The sequence below is a fragment of the Tachypleus tridentatus genome, chromosome 7 (assembly GCF_004210375.1).
Source record: "Tachypleus tridentatus isolate NWPU-2018 chromosome 7, ASM421037v1, whole genome shotgun sequence".
NCBI lineage: Eukaryota > Metazoa > Arthropoda > Merostomata > Xiphosura > Limulidae > Tachypleus > Tachypleus tridentatus.
Window position 1 is genome coordinate 26,897,711 of NC_134831.1, and position 23,189 is coordinate 26,920,899.

The 23,189-nt window shown below is 36.6% G+C and overlaps 1 protein-coding gene across 3 annotated transcripts in view; it reads left to right on the forward strand.

Moving 5' to 3' along the window:
• The window catches only part of LOC143255342 (persulfide dioxygenase ETHE1, mitochondrial-like), a 47,198-nt gene that overhangs the window by 18,899 nt on the left and 5,110 nt on the right, over positions 1–23,189 (forward strand). Inside the window, exons 4-6 of one of the 3 annotated variants that reach the window (XR_013030564.1) lie at positions 10,445–10,537; positions 11,350–11,465; positions 12,745–12,834. Coding sequence is in view for 1 of the 3 variants with exons in the window: in XM_076510837.1 (XP_076366952.1) it covers positions 10,445–10,537; positions 12,745–12,834 (183 nt within the window). In the remaining 2 variants the exon portion in view is untranslated. Of the gene's footprint in view, positions 1–10,444; positions 10,538–11,349; positions 11,466–12,744; positions 12,835–18,453; positions 20,518–23,189 lie in introns of those variants that run through there. The other 2 variants (XM_076510837.1, XR_013030565.1) reach the window with 2 other exon arrangements.

Genomic DNA, 23,189 nt, shown 5'->3' on the forward strand with positions numbered 1-23,189 from the left:
TCAAATTCATAAAATATTTGACACGATAAAGAATGTGGGCATTTCAGAATTTTCCTAATTCCATCTTCAACATAAACTCTTTGAAATAATGAACAATGTTTTTAGCAAAAGTTCTTCATTAGATACCATGTGAAATCCATCAATAAAAAGTTATACAAATATCAGTCCAAATTGCAGCAGCATAGTAGAATAAGTCTTATGAAACTGATATCTATGCATGAAATAACCATGTATTTGACATTCACAACATTACAAGTATATACTTAGTTAAATTCTTTAATAACAGCTATTGATCTAGGTTGGGAAATTTTGAGTGAAATGTTTAGCTGTATTACGAAATTCTTCAGGAATAATCTGCTTTAACCCTTAAATGGTGGCTATGATAATTGATGCTGCTACCTACAACATTCCCACTGTTTAAGGGTTAAAGGTTCAGTATTGTGATGTTTGCTATTAATGTCAGGTTTTTTTTTGATATAACATTTTTAACAAACATCCTTAACATAAATTAGAATAAGTAACTTAAATAAACTTGAAGGTTTTGAATTTTAATGTTTTAAATATCATTTAAATCTGAAAATGTGTTACAATGCTTGGCTGTTAGTGAAAGTTTAATTAAGTAATTACTAATGCATTAAATTTAACAAATTATTTCCACATGAGACTAATCTTCCCATTTACAGCTTGTTTTATTTTCTTTCCCCTCAGTGTGGATTCCAGTATGTGGTGAGGAGACCTCTCAGAGAAGATTCTTTTCTTTCAGTTTACCTCCTCTGGGATCTAAACATCCACCCACGTGTTTGTTGTGCGTGGCAACTCGTATAGGGGAGGAGAGGATCTTGGTGGTTGAGAGGTCCAACTCTAACACACCACTTTGGCCTTGAATTCCTGTAGATGGCCATCCTTGGGGTGGCTCACCTTGGGTCAGTTGGGTGGTCAATTAAGTACCAGTGTTAAATGTTCTCAACAGGTGTTGTGGACATTGTATCTGAAGCTGGTCTTTGGGTATAGTGCTCACAAAACCCTGGCATTGCTGCAGTGTCCTTGTTTGACATTGTATTGCATAGGGCTCCATGGTGGGGTAGGGTAAGTGGGTACTGAAATTTCCCTCTCTTTATTATTATTGAAGATCCTGAGCAGCAATCCTCACCACCCGTACCACCTGTTGTACCTAATTTATTTATATTGCACCCACTTTCAGACAAACCTTTAGGGCAAATGTCTCCCTTTTTCATTCAGAAGGGACTAGAGAGACTTGCTGGCTCTCCAAAGTCAGTAAAAAAGCTTCGATCTGGTGACATATTGGTGGAAACATCCACACCTCAATGCAGTGAACTCTTGTTGCATTCAAAGGCAATTGGGAATATACCTGTAGAGGTTACACCTAATGCTACTTTGAATTCATCATGAGGAGTTATTGTTGGGAGGGATTTGAAGAACATCCCAGAGTCTGAGATTCTTGCTGGTTTCTCCACCCAAGGAATTTCTGCAGTGGGGCATATCTCCACTTGCAAAGATGGAATTATGGTGCCAACCAGTGTCCTCATTCTGACATTTACGTCACCATGTCCACCTGCCACCATCAAGGCAGATTATCTAAATTGCAGAGTACGGCCATACATTCCAAACCCTCTCCGATGTTTTTAATGTCAACGGTTCGGTCAGTCTAAAATGTCATGTCATGGTTCCTTGACATGTGCTCGTTGCAGTGGCAAGGACCATGATGCCAATGAGTGTGAAACAGACCCTCATTGTATCAATTGCAATGGCTCGCACCCATTCTACTTTTGTTCTTGCCCTAATTGGTTGAAAGAAAAAGAGGCGCAGCATTTGAAAAAGATTCATAACATTACCTATCCTGAAGCTCGAAAAATGCTGTCCACCACCTCATTTCGGACATATGCTACTGCACATTATTCCATAGCTACTGTGGGAGTGCAGAGATCACTCTGTGCTTCCTAAAGAATTGTTCTCCAAACAAATGAAAAGTCTTGACTTCCATAGTTAAAAAAGGTGATTAATCAACTTCAACACCCATCTCTGTCCCTTATATACATTCCACCAAACCCCAAGTTCCACATCCTTTGTTTCCAAGTACAGGCATTTCCTCGGATCCATCTTCCTCTCTCACTTCAAGATGCAAAACAATCATTCGTTTATGTCCTCAGTCTCCGGAATCCCCCTTCCAACAGCAAAGACCTGCCCAATTGATCCAGGGTAGGATCCATGGAGATCGATAGTTCCCTCAAATAAGGAAAGTAAGGAAAAAAGACGTGATTGTAAACCGAAGGGTTCTTCACCCAATTAACTTGCATGTAAATAAAAATGGAAACCCTGATGCAATGAAACTGTCAAGGTTTACATTCTAATCTAGATGACATCAAAACACTGATTGCTTCCTACCATCCTGTTTGCCTCTCCTTACAGGAATCATTTCTGAAACTTGCTGATACAGTCACCTTTTGGTGGTTTTCTTTATACAGAAATGACAGGCTGTGTGATGGGCAAGTGCATGGAGGGGTGGCACTGTTGGTTGATCAGTATGTGCCTACCCTGTCTTTGTCACTCGACACACCCTTGGAGGCCGTAGCCATTCGTGTTTTCTTGGGTCATACCATTACTGTTTGTTCTCTCTATCTGTCACCTAGACAGACATATGATCAATCAGACCTTTATGCTGTCATTGAACAGTTGCCATCTCCCTTTTTCATCCTGGGGAACTTTAATGGACATCATTCCCTCTGGGGAAGTGCTGGTGTTGATAGGAGAGGTCACTCTGTAGAGTATATGCTCTCTGATCCCAACCTTTCTCTTTTCAATACTAGTTCTTCTACTTATTTCCATGTGCCTAGTCAGTCCTTTACTGTTATTGATCTCTCAATTTGCTCCCCTTCATTATTTTCCCATTTTTCATGAAGAGATGACAATAATCCACCAGGCAGTGATCATTTCCATATAATCTTAAAAGAGACTGGCTGTAGTCGATTCCACCTGACCCATGTGTCATGGTGGAAGCTGGATCAGGCAAACTGGCACTATTTCACTGCTCTTGTAGAACTTGATCATGCCATTGTCTGTAAGCCATCAATAGATGCCTGTGTAACAGCAGTTACTGACTGTATTATACAAGCAGCTGCTCAATGTATTCCTAAAATCTTGACACATTTTCCACTTTCTCCTCGTCCATGGTGGACACCTGCCTGCCACATGGCACGGAAAGCTCAAAAACGAGCCTGGGATACTTTCCGTAGATATCCCACACTCTCGCACTGCATTGCTTTCCAGTGGACCCGTGAACATGCTTGATGGGAAAGACATCAAAGCCAGAAGGAATCTTGGATTATGTTCACAACCAGCATATCCTCTACCACCAGTTCCAAAGTAATTTGGAACAAGATTCAAAAAGGTCAGTGGGCAATATCACTCTGTCCCTCTCTCAATCTTGCTCTCTGATGGCCAGGAAGTAACTGATATCCAGAGCATTGCCAATACTCCAGGTGAAAGCTTTTGCTGGGTATCTAGCACTTCTGTCTCTTCTTCCACCTTCTTAGCCATCTAGACTCATGCAGAGCAATCACCTCTTTCCTTTGGAGCTAATTGTCTCTATGACTATAATCATCCCTTTACACTAGTGGAACTCAAACTGGCCCTTCATCGGTCTGGCAGTACGTTGGTTGAACCTGATGAATATACACTGAGATGCTGCACCATCTATCTACTGCTTCTCTTGTTATCCTTCTAATTGTTTTTAATTGGATCTGGTAGGAGAATGTTTTTTCTGATGCCTGGCCCCAGGCTATTGTCCTATTTTTTTCCAAGCTTGTGAAGGGTCCCAAGATTCCTTCAAACTACCCTTTAATTGCTTTGACGAGCTGTCTGTGAGACCTTAGAGAGGATGGTTAATTGATCGTCTTATTTGGTTCCTCAAATGAACTTCCTCTCGCCCACCTAATGTGGGTTCCGACGACAGTGCTCCATCATGGACCACCTGATTCAACTTGAAACATCAATCAGAGAAGTCTTTCTCAAATGACAACATCTTGTATCGATATTCTTTGACATTGAGAAGGCTTATGATACAACGTGGAGGTATGGCATTTTGTGAGACCTCCATACATTTAGTCATGTGAAAAAGTTAGGACACCCTATAAAAGCCTGTGTATTTGTGTAACATTTTTATATATATAGATATTTAATCTCCATTTCAACAATACTAAGTGATAGGAATATAACTAAACAATTAAAACTGAAGAAAAGACTTTTCAAGATCTTCTGTAAATGTAATTCTACAAATTGCATATTCTAACTGAGGAAAAAGTTAGAACACCCTACCCCCTAATAGCTAGTGTTACCCCCTTTGGCTGAAATTATTTCAGTGAGACGCTTCTTGTAGCCATCTACTCGTTTCTTATATATCTGTTTGAAGAAAGTTTGCCCCACTCCTTAATGCAGAACTCTTTCAGCTGTGAGATGTTTGAACGGGTTTCTTGCATGTACAGTCCGTTTGAAGTATCCCAACAGCATCTCGATGGGATTAAGATCTGGGCTTTGACTCTGCCATTTCAGGACTCTCCATTTCTTTGTTTTCAGACAGTCCTTGGTGGAGTTACTGGTGTGTTTTGGGTCAGCTTTAATTTTTGTACAAATGGTTTCACATGATCCTCAAGAACCCTCTGATACCCAGTAGAATTCATGGTGGATTCTATGATTGTTAGCTGTCCAGGTCCTGCTGCAGCAAAGCAGCCCCAAACCATCACACTTTCATCTCTATGCTTCACAGTTGGTATGAGGTTCGTTTCCTGGAATGCTGTATTTGGTTTATGCCAAACATGTCCTCTGTTCTGGTGTCCAAATAATTCAAATTTGGACTCATCTGTCCAAAGAACATTATTCCTGAAGTCCTGGTCTTTGTCTACATTTTCTCTGGCAAACTTCAGTCTGGCCTTGATGTTTCTTTTAGAGAGCAAAGGTTTCCTTCTTGCACACCTCCCATGCAAGTTACATGGCTACATCGGCTACAATTTTCATTCTGAAGGCCTCAGACAGCTCTTTTGCTCTCACCATGATGCTCACTCTCACTTCAACAGTCTGGAGCACACCAACCTAAATGTCTGAGGTTTAAATAGGGCAAGCCTCATTCAAAATGCTTAGTCATGATCTTCTAATCATGTGCACCTGGTGTGATACACCTGTGTGTGAGTTGAGCCATTTTAAGTGGGAATAAATGTGGGGTGTCCTAACTTTTTCCTCTGTTAGAATATGCATTTTTGTAGAAATACATTTACAGAAGATCGTAAAAAGTCTTTTCTTCAGTTTTAATTGTTCAGTTACATTCCTATAATCTCCCAGTGTTGTTAAAATTGAGATTAAATATCTGTGTATCCAAAAATGTTACACACATACACAGACTTTCATACGGTGTCCTAACTTTTTCACATGACTCTATGGGTTATGTGGCCATTTGTGCATATTTATTAAAAAAATTTTAATGGATAGGAGGTTTTGATTTCTTGTGGGTTCGACACTTTCCCGTTCTTTTCTACAGGAACTTGGAGTCCCTCAGGGCTGTGTTTAGAGTGTCACACTTTTCAGTATAAAAATTAATGCCATCACTGGAGTCCCTCAGGGCTGTGTTTTGAGTGTCACACTTTTCAGTATAAAAATTAATGCCATCACTGAACAACTTCCTCTCACTGTTGCAATCTGGTTCTGTGTTAACGATTTTCACATCTCTTGTCAGTCGTCAAACATGAGGTATATTGAGCGGCAGCTACAGAATGCCCTCAGTTGTTTACTGAAGTGGACCACAGCTAATGGCTTTACCTTCTCTCTCTCTAAAACTGTTTTCATAGACTTTTGCTGCCAACAGTGTATTCACCCTGATCCTGAACTCTATCATTGAATTTGTGCTTCCTGTGGTCTCTGAGACTAAGTTCTTGGGGCTTATCTTTGACCATAAGCTAACCTTTATACCACACATCAAGCAGTTATAGGTCAAATGTACAAGAGCACTGAACATCCTCTGTGTCCTCTCTACCACCACTTGGGGAGTGGATCGACGTTCTGTGCTAAAGATATATCATTCTCTTATTCGATCGACATTTGACTGTGGATCACTGGTCTATGGCTCTGCCAGACCATCAGCCTGAAAGATGCTAGACCCTATTCATCATCAAGGACTTTGGCTCCGCACTGGGGCTATCTGCACTCATCCAGTTCAGAGCTTATACACAGATTCTCATGAACCTTCTTTGAATCTCTGTCGTTTGCAACTTTCTTTATGCTTCGAAACTTTATTCCTTACCAAAGCATCCCACCTGGTGTTGTGTTTTCCTTCTACGATGGGCCATGTGTTTTCAGACTAGACAGTCTGCCATTGCACGTTTTGGCATTCATATCCAGGAACAGTTAGATGAATTGGGTCTATCCTTGGATAACATTGCTGTATCCACTGGTCAGCCCATCCCACCATGGCTTCTTACAGTCTCCAATTGTGACCTATCTCTAAGTCATCTGAGAAAAGTAGACACTCCTGATTGGAAATACTGTCTGCTATTTGCTGAACATCTGTCAAACCATCCTTCCATTCCTATTTATACAAATGATTCAAAATCAGGTGGCTGTGTTGGCTTTACCATGGTTTGTTGTGGTTCAGTGGTTGTGCACAGAATCCCCTCTGCAGCTTCTGTGTTCACTGCTGAATTGTATGCCAATTCTCTTGCCCTGGATTACATAGAAGCTAAACAGTACTCGAACTGCATGATTTATGCTGACTCGCTTAGTTCTCTTCTGGCACAGGAATCACTAGCCAATATTTAAAACCGACTGGCCCATTTCTCTTTAGCATCAACTTCTATCCAGTTTTTCTGGATACCGGGCCAAATTGGTATTCGTGGGAATGAGCTCGCCGACACTGCAGCTAAGTCTATCTGCTCTGACACTATCACCACTGTGCCTGTTCCATATGTGGACTATGGTCCTGTATTCAAGGCTTGGCTCCATGCCAGCTGGCAGTCGACTTGGAGTGAGCAGTGTGAAAACTAGCTTTTCCAAATAAAACCTTATATTGGACTTTTGCCATCTTGTTCCCAAAAGGATTGGAAAAAAGGAAGTTGTTCTATTTAGACTATGCATTGGTCACAGTTTTTTAACTCATCATTTTCTTTTATCTGGAACTGATGCACCAGTGTGTAGTTTGTGTAATACTCAGAAACAATAAGCCACATTTTACTTTCTTTTCATCATTATGATTCACAATGATGGCACCATTTTAAGCATGTTTTGTCCCAAGGTTTGTCCATTACATTAGTGTTATTGGTGATGGTGACACTGTCCACCTTGGTAATGTTTTTAGTTTTTTAAAGGCCATTAATCTTTTCAATGACATTTAAGTTTTTTAATATATACTTTATACCTTCTTAATGTGGCTCCCTCTTAAAAATCACAGTTCATCTAGTTCAATTTGAAATTAGGAACTGACTGTAACAGTATATAACTCGAAACCAGGACTGGAAAGGCTAACTTCAGGTGACTGACGATTTTTTGTACTTACCTGTTAGTCTTCCTGGAGAGTTATGATTATTACAGTCATGCTACAGAAAGTCCTTTACAACTTGAATCACTGTAGTTTTTCTCTTGACATTGTAGACTGGATGTAAACATTGGTTTTATGCTATTTATTTTTTAACATTGTTTTGTTTTACCTTAATTTCCTTTTTATGAATTTTACTGAATTTACTTTTACCTTTTTACCGAACGTTTGGCGCAGATAGCCTAGCTGCTTTGTGCTATAGAACACTAAATCAAGCAACCAGCCTATTTTCTTTAGACCATTGCCTGCTGATGCATTGTATTATAGGGTATGATCTGACTTCAGCAGTTGAATGCAGATTTGTCATTTATGTTGTAAGACTTGTAAAAAATTTTGCATGCATTGATTGCAGCCACAATCAAACAGTTAAAGAAATGTTTTAATTACCCTTAATTTAATATGAAATCTTCAATTGAGGTTTAAAATCTACCATATGTAATATTCTATGATACATGTAACAAGGTTAAAATGATTAATTTTATTCAGTGGGCTGCTCCCTGTAAACTTTCAAAGGCTATTAAACTTAAATAAACTAATTCTTTATAAAATTATTGTAATTACAGAGCACAATTATTAATTTTAAGATCACATAAAAATTTGCAAGTGCTTTTAATAAATACTTGTGGCTCACTGGATACTTGTGCATTACCAAGAAAATATATTATAATTATTGTAAATATTTGTATTGCAAGTGTTAATAACAAGTCAGTAATGAAAATGAAAAATTAGATAATGGCTTAAATGTTTTTCTTTCACTTGTAAATAACTGGCCATGGACAAAAAACATAATCCTCTCCCCTTCTCCATCCATTGGAACTGAATGGTTGTTCCCTATATGCTTTTTTTAAACTAGGGTTTCAAGTAAGAGAACTTGACAGTTTAAAAAAGATTTGGTAATTGAAGTATTTAAATTTGTTTACCATCCACATTTACAATTAAATGAAATTTTATCAAAAGTATTAATAGGTATCTTGTTTCTTTCCATATTACTTCACAAGATATCAGCATGTTACATGGTTATGAAACTGTTATTTTATTAAGATTAGAATACTTATGTAAGGTTACTTACCTGTTGCATATTCTTTGCATATTATACACCACATTTCAGTCATTGTTAACAAATGATTTTCATTAAGATTATAGTAGAGAAACAGTATTTAGGTCTTTTGAAAATTTATTAGTAGTTTTAACAGATGTTGTGACACAACCTTTGGTTTTTATTGTCACTGAATAGCTCCATCTCTCCATCAGTTTCATTTCCATAGTTGACTTAAAATTTATTTTTTGTTCACAATTACACTAATGGAAACAAAAACTTGCCTAAGAACAAATGTCTTGATTCATTTAACTTTTATGGGGATGTAGTGCACAGGCTGTGCTTGTAGCACATTTTCATGCCAAGTTTATTGATAAAAATTGATGATAAAACTGTGTGATTAGAATCTGGATTTAATAGGTTGTGGCATGCATAAAAGAGCTGTGTCAACATGTTAAGAGTTAAATGGGCAAGTTGTTCAGCAACCAACTTGCCATAATGTTTGTTTATGCAGTCTTTGACAACATAGTAATGGTTAGCATTATAGCTCATAATAAATTTGTTAAAGTTACACTGGGTTTTGTTCAAGAAAGAAAATTGGTGCTTTCTGTCACCATTCCTAATTTGGGATTTTGAAAATGAAGTAAAGCTAGTGGCTGAAAACACCCACAGCCAGCTTGTGTGCCTTGTACCATGATAATAAATCCTAGTTATTAGTAAAGATTTATTCAGAAATTAGTAGAAAATGCTTCCAGCCAGTTGCCATAATCTGGTTGGCAGTAGGCTTACAATAATTCAGAAATAAAGCAACAAATATAATGACCCTACAGCTCAAAAAGACGAGCATGGTAGATAAATGGAAGTAAGTCCATTCAAGAGGTAACCACCATAATTGAGTTTTGCCATTCTGAAGCTAAAAAAGGTGAATTAATTGTAAACCAGTAATGAGAAATCATAATGGCAATGTTGAAATTTGTACTTAAATATATGGAATCAAACAGTAATAATCATAAAAACTTAATTTCATTTAGCCTGTTATTTTTGTTATAGTAATCAATTTAATTGTACTTTCATTCAATTGACAATATCATCTGACATTATTTGATGCAAATCATGTTCACAGATAATCGATTATATAAATTAGTTATCTGCACAGCTCTAATACATTATCTTATAAGAAAAATTGCATCTGATACTCTTGCAATGTGTAAGGCATCTGACAAAGTAGACATTTATTATAATGTGTGCTCTATATACCTTTTTATTGGGTATTTATGAATCTAGAGAAATCTATAAAAGTTAATTTGGTTAAAAAATGATTGAAAGTTTAAAATAAAAACTGGAGAAAATGGAAAGTTCTAGCTTTCTTTTTCCATAAAGATGCAATGTCCTTGTTTGAAGACCTCTTTTTGTAGTACTGTGGTCCTTTATATACATTAAATAGAGATTGTGAAACGTAGATGTTAATCTGGTTGTTTTGGGGAACATGGTAGGCACCACTAAAAATAATTACATTTTCACAACAATCATAAAAATAATTACTTTAAAAATTTTTCTGTATGAAGGAAAAATACATTTACATGGAGTACTTTTTGCCTTTGAAATCAAAGTTTTCTCTTATTTATTTTTGCAAACACTTCAGTATAGTAGTTTGACAATTACTATAATCCATTCACAGCATTCATATGCTCTAAATTTATTCAAAGTAGTTTACTTCATTTTACTTCTAAACATGTTCATGTACATTTTTATCTAATTATTAGTCAGTTTGTATTTATCAAATCCAAGATAGTATATTTATCACTTTTTTATTTTAGGTTGTTTGACTTATGTTTGTCACAATCAAAAGATGGCCTTTACTGGAGATGCTCTCCTTATTCGCGGTTGTGGTCGTACTGACTTTCAGCAAGGTAAACTTTTCATAAAAGTTTTTTTTTTAGTAAAGTTTTATATAATATATTTTCCTCTGTTTAATTATATGTTGTAGAAGTTACTCAAAATAAGATATTAAATTAAACTTCTTTTGAAGTTGATTTTTGAATATTATTAAACAATGTTGTTTGTGTTTATATTAATTAAACTGACTTTTTTTTGAGTAACATACAAAAAAGCAATTATAATGCAAAATTAATTGGTAATTTCATCAAAAGCACAAAACACTGAGAGAAAACCTTAGTTTCTCACAGTCATGTTTACATGTTTGTGTATGTCAGACTGCATATATGCATGCATGCACGTGCACACACACACACACACACACACACACACACACACACACACACACACACACACAGTTAGATACTGTATTTCTGTTCTCCTTTTTGTTATTTTTAGTTGTGCTTTGCATTTTATAACACCTTGTGATAATTTCAACATGCAAATTATGATAAGTTTTTAATTATTCAAGAGTACTAAAAATTGAATTTTATAATGAAGTAGGGATCCTGTTATAAAAAATGAAATAAAAATTAAAACCATAATCACAAATTTATAAGGCTCAATCCCTACTTTGGCAGTTTTATACACTTACTTGTAGGCCAAAGTAAGGATTAAATTTTATAAATTTGATTATGGCTTTAATTCTTGTTTCATTTTCTTGTAGTAGGATTGCAACTTCATTTTAAAACTACTAATTTTTTTAATAATGTTTCTTTACCTTTTTATTATACCTGTATAAATTATGGACTTTTAGAAAAATTCATCTCTCTCCATTGATATATAGTGCCATCTGCTGGGTTGAAAAGATATTTAATCTTGTTTATCATTCATGTTATACCTATGTATGTATATATGAATTTCTATTGGAATCTGAAAAGTGGATATCCACAAACCAATCAAGTAAGCTGGTGAAATCTTGTAGTGATGGCTTGAGCCATTTAAGTACTAGTCCTGCTGATGTAATCAGGTAGGTAGTAGACAAAAGAGTTGACGTTACAGAATTTTTTTGTATTGTTATATCAGAAACATTAGCTATGTATTAGTGTATTATTAGTATATACTAGCTTTATATATCATTACCAATATTTTTTGTGTAGGAATTTGATTGGATGGTTTATCAGCATATAAATTATTTGGAATCTTTGTCAATCATTATTATTAAGTACTACCATGTTTAAAATATGTTATTTTACATATAAAAATCTTATATTTAATTTTGTAATAGCTTATGGGATTTAACTTCTTTACAGTAGATCAATAATATCTTAGTACAAGAATGAAGCAAGCATAATCATATGTGATATTACGTTTTTATTCAAAGCATAATTGTACGTAACATTGTTTTTATTTAAAGCATAATTGTATGTGATGTTACGTTTTTATTCAAGTTTTATTTTTCTTTCCAATAAGATTTTTTTATTTTTAATAAAATTAATTTATGTATTTTAGCAAAATTTCTTTTGTCATCAGATTTAATTACATTTGTTCAAAATAATGATAAAATCTCCAGTAAAATGATATGTAAACACATATACATGTTTAGGTCTTTAAATATATATATACGTTTGTATATAATTTGAGAAAATTCATAAAGTTAAAGAAACAGTCAAAAGGAAGGACACCATTAAAAACAGTAAGTCTAAACTTCTGACTAATTATATGTGTTTGCCTTTTACCTGCAGAAAGTTGTGGGAAGGTGAGTGCTCTCTGAAGTAAAGAAGAAAATATTAAATGAAAAATAAGAATAAGAAAAATAAGGTACTGCCTTAGGGGGTAAGTAATTAAGTGATACAGATGTGGGAGGTTGTGGGCTTGAGCACCCACATCTTGCTTTCTCATTTTCTATTTCCATATCTGTTGCTATTGTTTATTTCTTTACTTGAGACTGTCAAATGGAGGTTCAGACTGATAGATGGTGTATCCACACAGCAACGTGGGTCCTACTTTCACAGTCACCTCTAAAATCCTAGGGTACATTTTATATTCCATGTTATTGCTTGTACACTAGGGTATTTTTGCTTATTATTTTTTAATTTATTTTTGTTTCAGCTTATTTTTGTTTATAATAAAATTATATATATATACACATGCACATACACGTAAAAAGTATATAGAAATATGTGCTTGTATGCGTAATAAAAATAAAAAGCAGTCACTGTATATGCAATTTATATTGCAGGTAATTCTGAACGACTCTATGACTCGGTACACACACAAATCTTTTCTCTCCCAGAAGACTACTTACTGTATCCAGCACATGATTACAAAGGTTTTTATTCCACATTTTTTTCCTGTTTATTTCTTGAAATATTCCACCATTTCATGGTGGACTCTTTATAATGTACACAAGTTCATATACACATTTGTGCATGTTAAGTATTTATAGTGTAACTTGTGATACAATGTATCTTCACAAAATTTGTTAAACTTTTACAAAAGGTAGCAAGTGTTTTGAACAAAAATTGGATTTTTGAATGAAATATTTTTACTAAAGATTTGTTCATGAAAATATTGAGTCTGTTTTGTTATTAGTCCAAGTGCAACATAATTTTCATGTTATGACTAAAAGCTATCCTTTGTTCCAATAAATCTCAAATATTATTTTTGAATCTTTAGAAACTCCTCAATGCATTTCAAATGTTTATTTTCAGTAAGACGTTATATCTTTTTGTTATTTCCTCTACTATAACTGTGTGGGGTCTGTAAATTTGACCAACCTTGTAACAACCATAAAAAAAATGATGAATCAAGTATAAATTGTTTTTTATTTTAAAGTGTCTGCACAAAAATACATATGTTTACTCTAAAAAGCTTAAGTTTCATAATGTTATATGTTAACATATTTATTTTTTTTATATTTCCTTTCCAGTTGTGTCTTGTTAACATTACGTTAATTGCATTGATGATGCACACATGCACTCATAGTACTGTATCCAATAATATAAAATTGACCTTTAGTCTTGGCAAAGTAAACCCATCTAGGCTGTTTTTTAGTGGGTTAGTAATATTTTGTAATATTTACTTATGTTTCAACTGTTATACATTTTATATGTACATAGGCTATTACTGTTTAGAAATAAGTTATTAAACTTATTGTTTTTAATATACAGTAAATAAGGAAGTAAGTAAGTAAGAATGCTTTCTAACATATTAAAATGGCTGAGAGAAACCACTTGGAGACATTCTAAGCTGTTAATTGGTTATTCACATGTACTATATTACAGTAACTGTATATAAGGGACCATTTCCAAAAATGGAAAGAGGTGAATGTGGCTACTGTGTTTGATTCAATATGCAAGCTGTATCTAAGGCTCTAAGCAAAATGAAAAGATACAAGGTTCATACTTTATATTCAAGCTTCTCAATATTGGTAATTTTAATTCCTAATTCCTACAAAACTCTAGACTTAGTATTTTGACATCATAAACATCTTAATTTGAACCAGTGCTGCATTCAGCATATCACGTGACTCACTGAAATGAATATTCAGGTATGTTCTTGTAATATTTACTTTTAAATTAAGAAACTAACTAATGTATAGTGCTAAAATTTGATTTATAATTTACAATCTGATATACTTATTGATATGAAAACATAAAATAGTAGTTCAATAAAAGTTTGAATGCAAGTCAACAAATGCAATGAAATGGCTTTTCATCTATGACCTGTCATGATTTATTGGTTAATATTCCTTTGACCTTTTCTAAATCAGTTTTAAAACAAAACCACCATGAAATTTTTTTCTAATTTTGGAGATATAGAAATTACTTAATCTCTTTCTTTTTAGTTTAGTAATTAAAGATAGGTTCATAGTGGTTCCATACTAAAGATGAAACCCTCCCATCACTGATTCAGTAATAAGTAAGGGCACACAAACCCCAATACTTGCAGTGGCCAGAGCATAGTGTAGCTTTATACTTAACAATAAACAACTAAACATACCTGAAGTTTTGTCATTTTAACTGTTTGGAACCTTGTGTAACTTCCAGAATGTGTTAGATTAAATTTATTTCTTTGACATTTGCTACGTATGAAAGATAAGTGTGATGTAAAAATATTGCTTCTTCTAACATCCTTAGGAGCATACGTTGTTCCACAAGAGCTTATTTTATCTGGTAATAACAACATTAAATGAATATTTTACAAGTACAGTAGAACATCTATATTAAGGGCATTGATGAAAAACTTCCTTTAATTTCCCTTTATACTAAAGTACTCTTAGTATCAAAAACTAGCCATGCAAAACTGGATTCTATATTGACCATAGTAAATTTTTGAATTTTATGATATCCATTTTGTTTGGCCCCTTGGTGTGGATTCCTGTACGTGGTCAGGGGACCTCCCAGGGAAGGTTCTGTTCTATCTGGTTCCCTTCTCTGGGATCTAAACATCCAGCCACATGTTTGCCATGCGTGGCGACCCGTGAAGGGGAGGAGAGGATCCTGGTGGTTGAGGGGTCCAACCCTAACACACCACTTTGGCCTCAAATTCCTGTAGACGGGCAGCCTTTGGGTGGCCCCCCTTGGGTCAATCGGCTGGTCCACTTGGGCTAGAGTCAACCATGTACCAGTGTTGGAAGTTCTCAACGGGTGTTGTGGACATTGTGCCTGATGCTGGTGTTTGGGTATAGTGCTCACGAAACCCTGGCGTTGCTGCATTGCCCTTGCATTGTAGTGCGTCCCCTCGTAGGGCTCCATGGTGGGTGGGGTCAGTGGGTACCGAAATTTTTTCTTATTCCTATCGATCCTCTAAAAAATGTAAATAAAATTGTAAAAAAACAGTCAATGGGTAAGCGACCACGTCTTGAATACTCAGAACAGCAATCTTCAACATCAGTAACACACGTACCTCATTTTCTTATATTACATTCTCTTTCGGAAAAATCTTTAGGGCAAATGTCCCCTTTTTTTATTCAAAATGGACTAGAGGGACTTGCTGGCTTTCCAAAGTCAGTAAAGAAACTTCGATCTGGTGACATATTGGTTGAAACATCCACATCCCAACACAGTGAACTCCTCTTGAATTCAAAGGCAATTGGGGATATACCTATTGAGGTTACACCCCATGCTACCTTGAATTCTTCATGAGGAGTTATTGTTGAAAGGGATTTAAAGAACGTTCCCGAGTCAGAGATTCTCGCTGGTCTCTCCACTCAAGGAGTTTCTGCAGTGAGGCGCATCTCCACTCGCAAAGATCTCCAGTTACACTGCCAACAAATACCCTCGTTTTAACATTTACTTCACCACGTGCACCTGCCAACCATCAAGATAACTATCAAGGCAGGTTATCTCATTTGCAGGGTTCGGCCATACATACCAAACCCTCTTCGATGTTTTCAATGTCAGAGATTCAGCCACTCAAAGACATCTTGTCATGGTTCCCTGACATGTGCTTGTTGTGGAGGCAAGGACCACGATGCCTATGACTGTGACATGAACTCACATTGCGTAAACTGCAATGGTTCTCACCCCTCTTACTTTCATTCTTTCCCAAAATGGTTGGAGGAAAAAGAGGTGCAGCATTTGAAAACGACACATAACATTAGTTATCCTGAGGCTCAGAAATTGCTGTCCACAACTCCATCTCGGACATATGCTGCTGCACTTCATTCCACAACTACAGTGGGAGTGCAGACAGATCTCTCTGTGCCTCCAAGAGAATCGTTTTCAAAACAAATGAAAAGCCTTTTGACCTCCGTGGTTAAAAAGGTTGATGAATCGTCTTCCACACCCATCTCTGTTCCTCCCATACCTTCCAACAAACCTCAAGATCCACGTCCTTAGTTTCAAATACAGGCATTTCTTCTGATACATCTTTTTCTCCCACCACAAAAGACAAAACAATTATTCATTCGCGTCCTCAGTCACTGGATTCCCCTTCCAATAACAAAAACCTGCCCACCCGACCCAGAGCAGGATCCATGGAGATTGATAGACCTCCTCCGACTAAAGACAGTAAAGAAAAAAGATGTGATCGTAAACCGAAGGGTTCTCCAGGCACTTCACCTACCCGTTCTTAAAAATGGCCGCCTTGATACAATGGAACTGTCGAGGTTTACGTTCTAATCTGGATGATATCAAAATGCTGATTGCTTCCTACCATCCTGTTTGTCTTTCTTTACAAGAAACATTTCTCAAAACTGCTGATACTGTCTCCATTCGGCAGTTTTCTCTGTACAGAAATGACAGGTTGTGTGATGGTCGAGTACATGGAGGGGTGGCACTGTTGGTTGATCAACATGTGCCCACCCTGTCTTTGTCACTCAACACACCCTTGGAGGCTGTAGCCATCCGTGTTTCCTTGGGTCATACCATCACTGTTTGTTCTCTGTACCTGTCCCCTGGAGAGACATATGATCAATCAGATCTTGATGCTCTCGTTGAACTATTGCCATCTCCATTTCTAATCCTAGGGGATTTTAATGGACATCATCCCCTCTGGGGAAGTGCAATAATTGATGGGAGGGGCCGATCTGTAGAGGGGATGCACTCTGATCACAATCTTTCTCTTTTCAATACTGGTTCTTCCACTTACTTTCATGCACCTAGTAGTCCTTTACCGCTATTGATCTCTCGGTTTGCTCCCCTTCATTATTCTCCCATTTTTCATGGAGGGTTGACAATAATCCACTTGGCAGTGATCATTTTCCGATCCTTTTGAGAGAGACTGGCCGTGGTCGATGCCACCCTACCCGCGTGCCCCGGTGGAAGCTAGATCAGGCACACTGGTCCACTTTCACTGCTCTCGCAGAACTTGATCCTGCCATCGTAAATCAGCCATCAATAGACGACTGTGTAGCAGCGGTAACTGACTGTATTACACATGCAGCTGCTCAGTGTATTCCTAAAACCTCGACACGTTTTCCATGATATCCTCGTCCGTGGTGGAATCCTGCTTGCCACTTAGCACGGAAGGCTCAAAAGCGGGCCTGGGATACTTTTCGTAGATATCTCACACTTTCAAACCTTGTTGCTTTCCAACGGGCCCATGCACATGCTAGGTGGGTAAGACATCAAAGCCAGAAGGAATCTTGGATTAAGTTCACAACCAGCATATCTTCTACCACCAGTTCCAAGATCATATGGGACAGGAATCGAAAGGTTAATGGGCACTACAATTCTGTCCCCCCTCTCGATCCTACTCTCTGATGGTCAGGAGGTGACTGATGTTCGGAACATCGCTAACACTCTAGGTTAAAGCTTTTGCCGGGTATCCAGCACTTCTGCTTGTTCCTCCACCTTCCTGGCCATCAAGACTCGGGCAGAGCGATCACCTCTTTCCTTTCGAACTGACTGTTTCTTTGACTATAATTGTCCCTTTACCCTGGTGGAACTAAAAAATGGCCCTTCATCGGTCTGCTAGTACGTCTGTTGGACCTGATGATATTCATTATGACATGCTGCACCATCTATCTCCTGCTTCTCTTGATGTCCTTCTGATTGTTTTCAACCGGATCTGGCAGGAGAATGTTTTTCCTGATGCCTGGCGCCAGGCTATTATTTTACCTTTCTCTAAGCCAGGGAAAGATCCCAAGATTCCTTCAAACTACCATCCAATTGCTTTGACGAGCTGTCTCTGTAAGACATTAGAAAGGATGGTTAATGCTCATCTTGTTTGGTTCCTTGAATCAAACAACCTCCTCTCACCCACCCAGTGTGGGTTCCGTCGACAGCACTCCACCACAGACCACCTAATTTGTCTTGAAACATCTATCAGAGAAGCCTTTCTCAACCGCCAACATCTTGTATCAATATTGTTTGACATAGAGAAGGCTTACAACACAACATGGAGGTATAGCGTTTTGCGAGACCTCCATACATATGGGTTACGTGGCCATCTACCCATGTTTATTAAAAATTTTTTAATGGACAGGAGATTCCAAGTTCGTGTGGGTTTGACACTTTCCAGTTCTTTTGTACAGGAACTTGGAGTCTCTCAAGGCTGTGTATTGAGTGTTACACTCTTCAGTATAAAGATAAATGCCATCACTGAACAACTCCCTCTCACTGTTGCGAATGGGCTGTATGTCGACGACTTTCACATCTCATGTCAGTCGTCAAACATGAGATATATTGAGCGGCAACTACAAACTGCCCTCAATTGTGTATGGAAGTGGACTCTGGCGAACGGCTATAATTTCTCTCTCTCCAAAACTGTATGCATGCACTTTTGCTGTCGACGGGGTATTCATTCTGATCCTGAACTTCATATCGGTGAAGTTTTGCTGCCAGTGGTCCCGGAGACCAAGTTCTTGGGGCTTATCTTTGATCGTAAACTGACCTTTATACCATACTTAAAGCAGCTTCGGGTCAAATGCACAAGAGCACTGAACATCCTTCGTGTTCTCTCTTCTACCAGTTGGGGGGCCAGATCGCTGTTCAATGTTAAAGGTATATCGTTCTCTTATTAGATCGAAACTCGATTATGGATTAATGGTCTATGGCTCTGCCAGACACTCGGCCTTAAAGATGCTGGACCCCATTCATCACCAAAGACTTCGACTCTGCACTGGGGCTTTCCGTACCTCTCCAGTTCAAAGTATATACATTGAATCTCATGAACCTTCTCTACATCTTTGCCGTTTGCAACTATCTTTACAATATACTTCGAAACTTCATTCCTTACCAAAGCATCCCACCTGGAAATGTGTTTTCCTTCCTCAGTGGGCAGTACTTTTTCAGAACAGACGATCTGTCATTGCTCCGTTTGGCCTTCGCATCCGGGCACAATTGGATGAATTGGGTCTGTTCTTGGATAACATTGCAGATTCCACAGGTTGGCCCATCCCACCATGGCTTATTACAGCCCCCAAATGTGACCTTTCTTTCAGTCACCTAAAAAAGGCAGATACTCTAGATTGGAAGTACCGTCTTTTATTCAATGAATATCTTTCAAACAATCATTCAGTTCCCATTTATATACAGATGGTTCCAAATCAGGTAATTCAGTGGGCTCTGCTATGGTTTGCTATGGGTCAGTAGTTGCATGCAGAATCCCTTCTACAGCTTCTGTGTTCACTGCTGAACTGTATGCCATATCACTTGCCCTGGATCATATTGCAGCTGAGCAGTACTCCAACTGCACTATTTATACTGATTCGCTTAGTTCTATACTTGCCTTGGAATTGCTACACGTTAGCTCACATCCTATTCTCGCTGATATTCGAAACCAACTGGCCCATTTCTCATTAGCAGCTACTTCAATCCAGTTTTTCTGGATACCAGGCCATGTTGGTATTCACGGGAATGAGCTTGCAGACATGGCAGCTAAATATGTCTGCTTCAGCACCATCACTCCCATGCCTATTCCATACATGGACTATGGTGTTGTCTTCAAGGCTCGGCTCCGTGCCAGCTGGCAGTCCACTTGGAGTGAGCAACGTGACAACAAACTTTTTCAAATCAAACCCGAAATTGGACTTTGGCCATCTAGCTTCCGTAAAGTTCGGAAGGAGGAAGTTGTTCTCACTAGGCTACACATTGGTCACAGTTTTTTAACTCATCATTTTCTTTTATCTGGAACTGATGCACCAATGTGTAGTTTGTGTAACACTCAAATCACTATCAGCCACGTTGTACTTTCTTGCCATCGTTACAATTCTCAACGACGGCAATATTTTAAACATATTTTTTCCCAGGGTCAGTCTGTAACATTGGACAGAGTTATTGGTGATGGTGACTCTGTCCACCTTGATAATGTTTTTAATTTTTTAATGGCCATTAACCCTTTTAATCTCATTTAAGTGTTGCATATTTATTCATTACACCTTTTTAATTGTGGTTCCTTTTTTACAGTTTTAATCTCTCTCCTTCAATTTGACATTGGACAATGGCCAGAACATTAAATAACTCAACACCAGGACTGGAAAGGGCAACTTCAGGTGACTGACGGTGGTTCTTGAACTTACCTGTTAGTCTTCCTGGCGGGTTATGACCATTACCTTTTTCCTAGAGTAAATACCTTACAACTTTTTATACTCTGTCTTCTATCTTAACATTGTAGACTAGGTGTCAACATTGGTTTTATACTTTTTTGTTTTGCCTTCATTTCCATTTATGTCTATTACTACATTTATTGATTTATTTTTTACATTTTTACCGAATGTCTGGTGCAGATAGCCTCGCTGCTTTGTGCCATAAAACACTAAATCAATCAATCAATCAACCATTTTGTTTGGTGTATGGAGGACACAGGTGTTTGTGAGTTTCATGTCGCTTTGATATGGAGCATTGTGAACAGGTGTCAGGGGTGGAATACCTCTGCCTTTTTTTCTGTATTTTTCATCACAGAGTTTCAGAGCACTTCCCTTCAAAGTTTTAACTGATAAATATTTCTTATTGTTTGTTTATTTTACTGGCAACAACTGAAGTAGAAATCCGCTGGAATTAAAGCAACAAATCATCATTTAGACTTTTTAGACTCTTGAGAGTTAACAGTGCAGAGAAATAAGCTGACTTGACCACAATGAAGTTGTATGTGACATTTCTGTTATTGATTTCTATTAACTTTGTGGTAAAAACAATCTAAAATTTCAAACAATATAATCTGGACCTTTGTTGACAACTTTTGTAAGTGTGTGCTTACAGTTAATAATATTATACATTTTTTGCAAATAAATCTTTCAGTTTTAGGAATTTGAATATACTATAATAGTATGGCATGATTACCTCTTCTAAGCTTGGGAAGCATGATTATAATTTATTATACTCAAGATTTAGGCATGTTTTATTTTCTACATTCTTTATTCAGTTCAGTAGGGCATTTTCTAGAAGAAAAATAGTGAATGATAGTACTTTTTAGTTGCACTGTGCCTGCCATATTTAAATAAGCTTGACATGATCAGGTAATTGAGATTCTTGACTTGTTATCTAAAGAGCTCTGTATTGAATAATGTGTCGTAGCTAATAGTTAGGCCCGGCATGCTAAGCGTGTTAAGGCGTGCGACTCGTAATCCGAGGGTCGCGGGTTCGCATCCCCGTCGCGCCAAACATGCTCACCCTTTCAGCCGTGGAGGCGTTATAATTTGACGCTCAATTCCACTATTCGTTGGTAAAAGAGTAGCCCGAGAGTTGGTGGTGGGTGGTGATGACTAGCTGCTTTCCCTCTAGTCTTACTCTGCTAAATTTGGGACGACTAGCACAGATTGCCCTCGAGTAGCTTTGTGTGAAATTAAAAAAAACAAACAAGCAAACGGTTATGGCAGACACAGTTTAATTGAAATACTATTATTCTTATTTTTCTTGCAGAAACCTTATGAGACTGAATAAAGAATGTAGTGTCAAAAATATAAGCATAATACATTTGTATTTAACAGTACTCTGTACATCTACCAGTTACAAACTAGCAGAATACATTATTTATAAAATGAGTCAGTTATTTTATATTGATTTTTATGCCTCTGACCTTGTGCATAAACTGTACATTGTTTTCATACTTTGACACAAAGCCCACACACTTGTATTTGTTTGTTTCATGGCTTAGCTTGAAAAGTTGGAATATCACCCTCTTTGTGTTCAATAGCTCTGAATTATTTTTGACTTGTATGCTTATTGTAACATTCAATTATGTGAGTTGTGAGTTGGTATGGAAGTAAGTTTTGTTTGTGAATGAATGTTATATTGTTCTATTATTAGATAGATTGATCACATCTGCTGTGTACTCTAACATTTATTTTTGTTTGTGAATAAATGTTATACTGTTCTATTATTAGATAGATTGATCACATCTGCTGTGTACTTTAACATAATTGTATTTGCTTTGATTCTATTTGATACTATTATTATTGCATGTATTAACCAATCATATATTATGTTTTCAACTAGTTTTTACCAAGCGAATGATTAATAAATGTAAAGCTGTTACAAGAAAATTACTTATTGTAAAACTGTTTAAATGACTAGTTAATAATTTTTATTCTGCATTTTTGACCATCAACAAGAGCATAATATGTTGTGTTAGGATTATGTTCAAAGAAAAGATGGTGTAAAATTCTTATAAAGGTTTCACCACACATTTTCCGGATTAGTCTGATTGTATAATGCATTTTTGTAAGATTTTTCACACATAGTATTTTTCATAAGATTTAAATATCTCTCGACAGTTCTGTCTCATAATGCTTAAACATTGGCTATATTTTCGTTATTAATTAAATCATTCAACTGATCAATATTCTAACTGCTAGTTGCTGTAATCCCATTTAACCCTTTCATGTTGGTTCAGGGTACAAAAACAACGTCATTGCATTTGTTGACTTGCACTTAAAATTTTATTCAACTACTATTTTATAAATTTATGTCATTAAATTTGGAATCAAATTATAAATTATTTTAATTTTAATATGTATGAGTTAATTTCTTAATTTAAAAGTGAATATTAAAGGGACATGTTTAAATATACATTTTTGTAAGCTGTGGTATGTTGAAAATGGTGCTGTTTGAAATTATATATTTATGATGTCAAGATACAAAATCTACAGTTTTGTATAAATTAGGAATTCAAATTAATAATATTGACAAGCTAGAATGTAAACTAAGAACTTCATATCTTTATTTTAATCTTTGAAAAAGCTTCCACATTCTTTTAATCCATGTTTTCAAGGAGATAAGTTTTTAGTTTCCTCAAAGT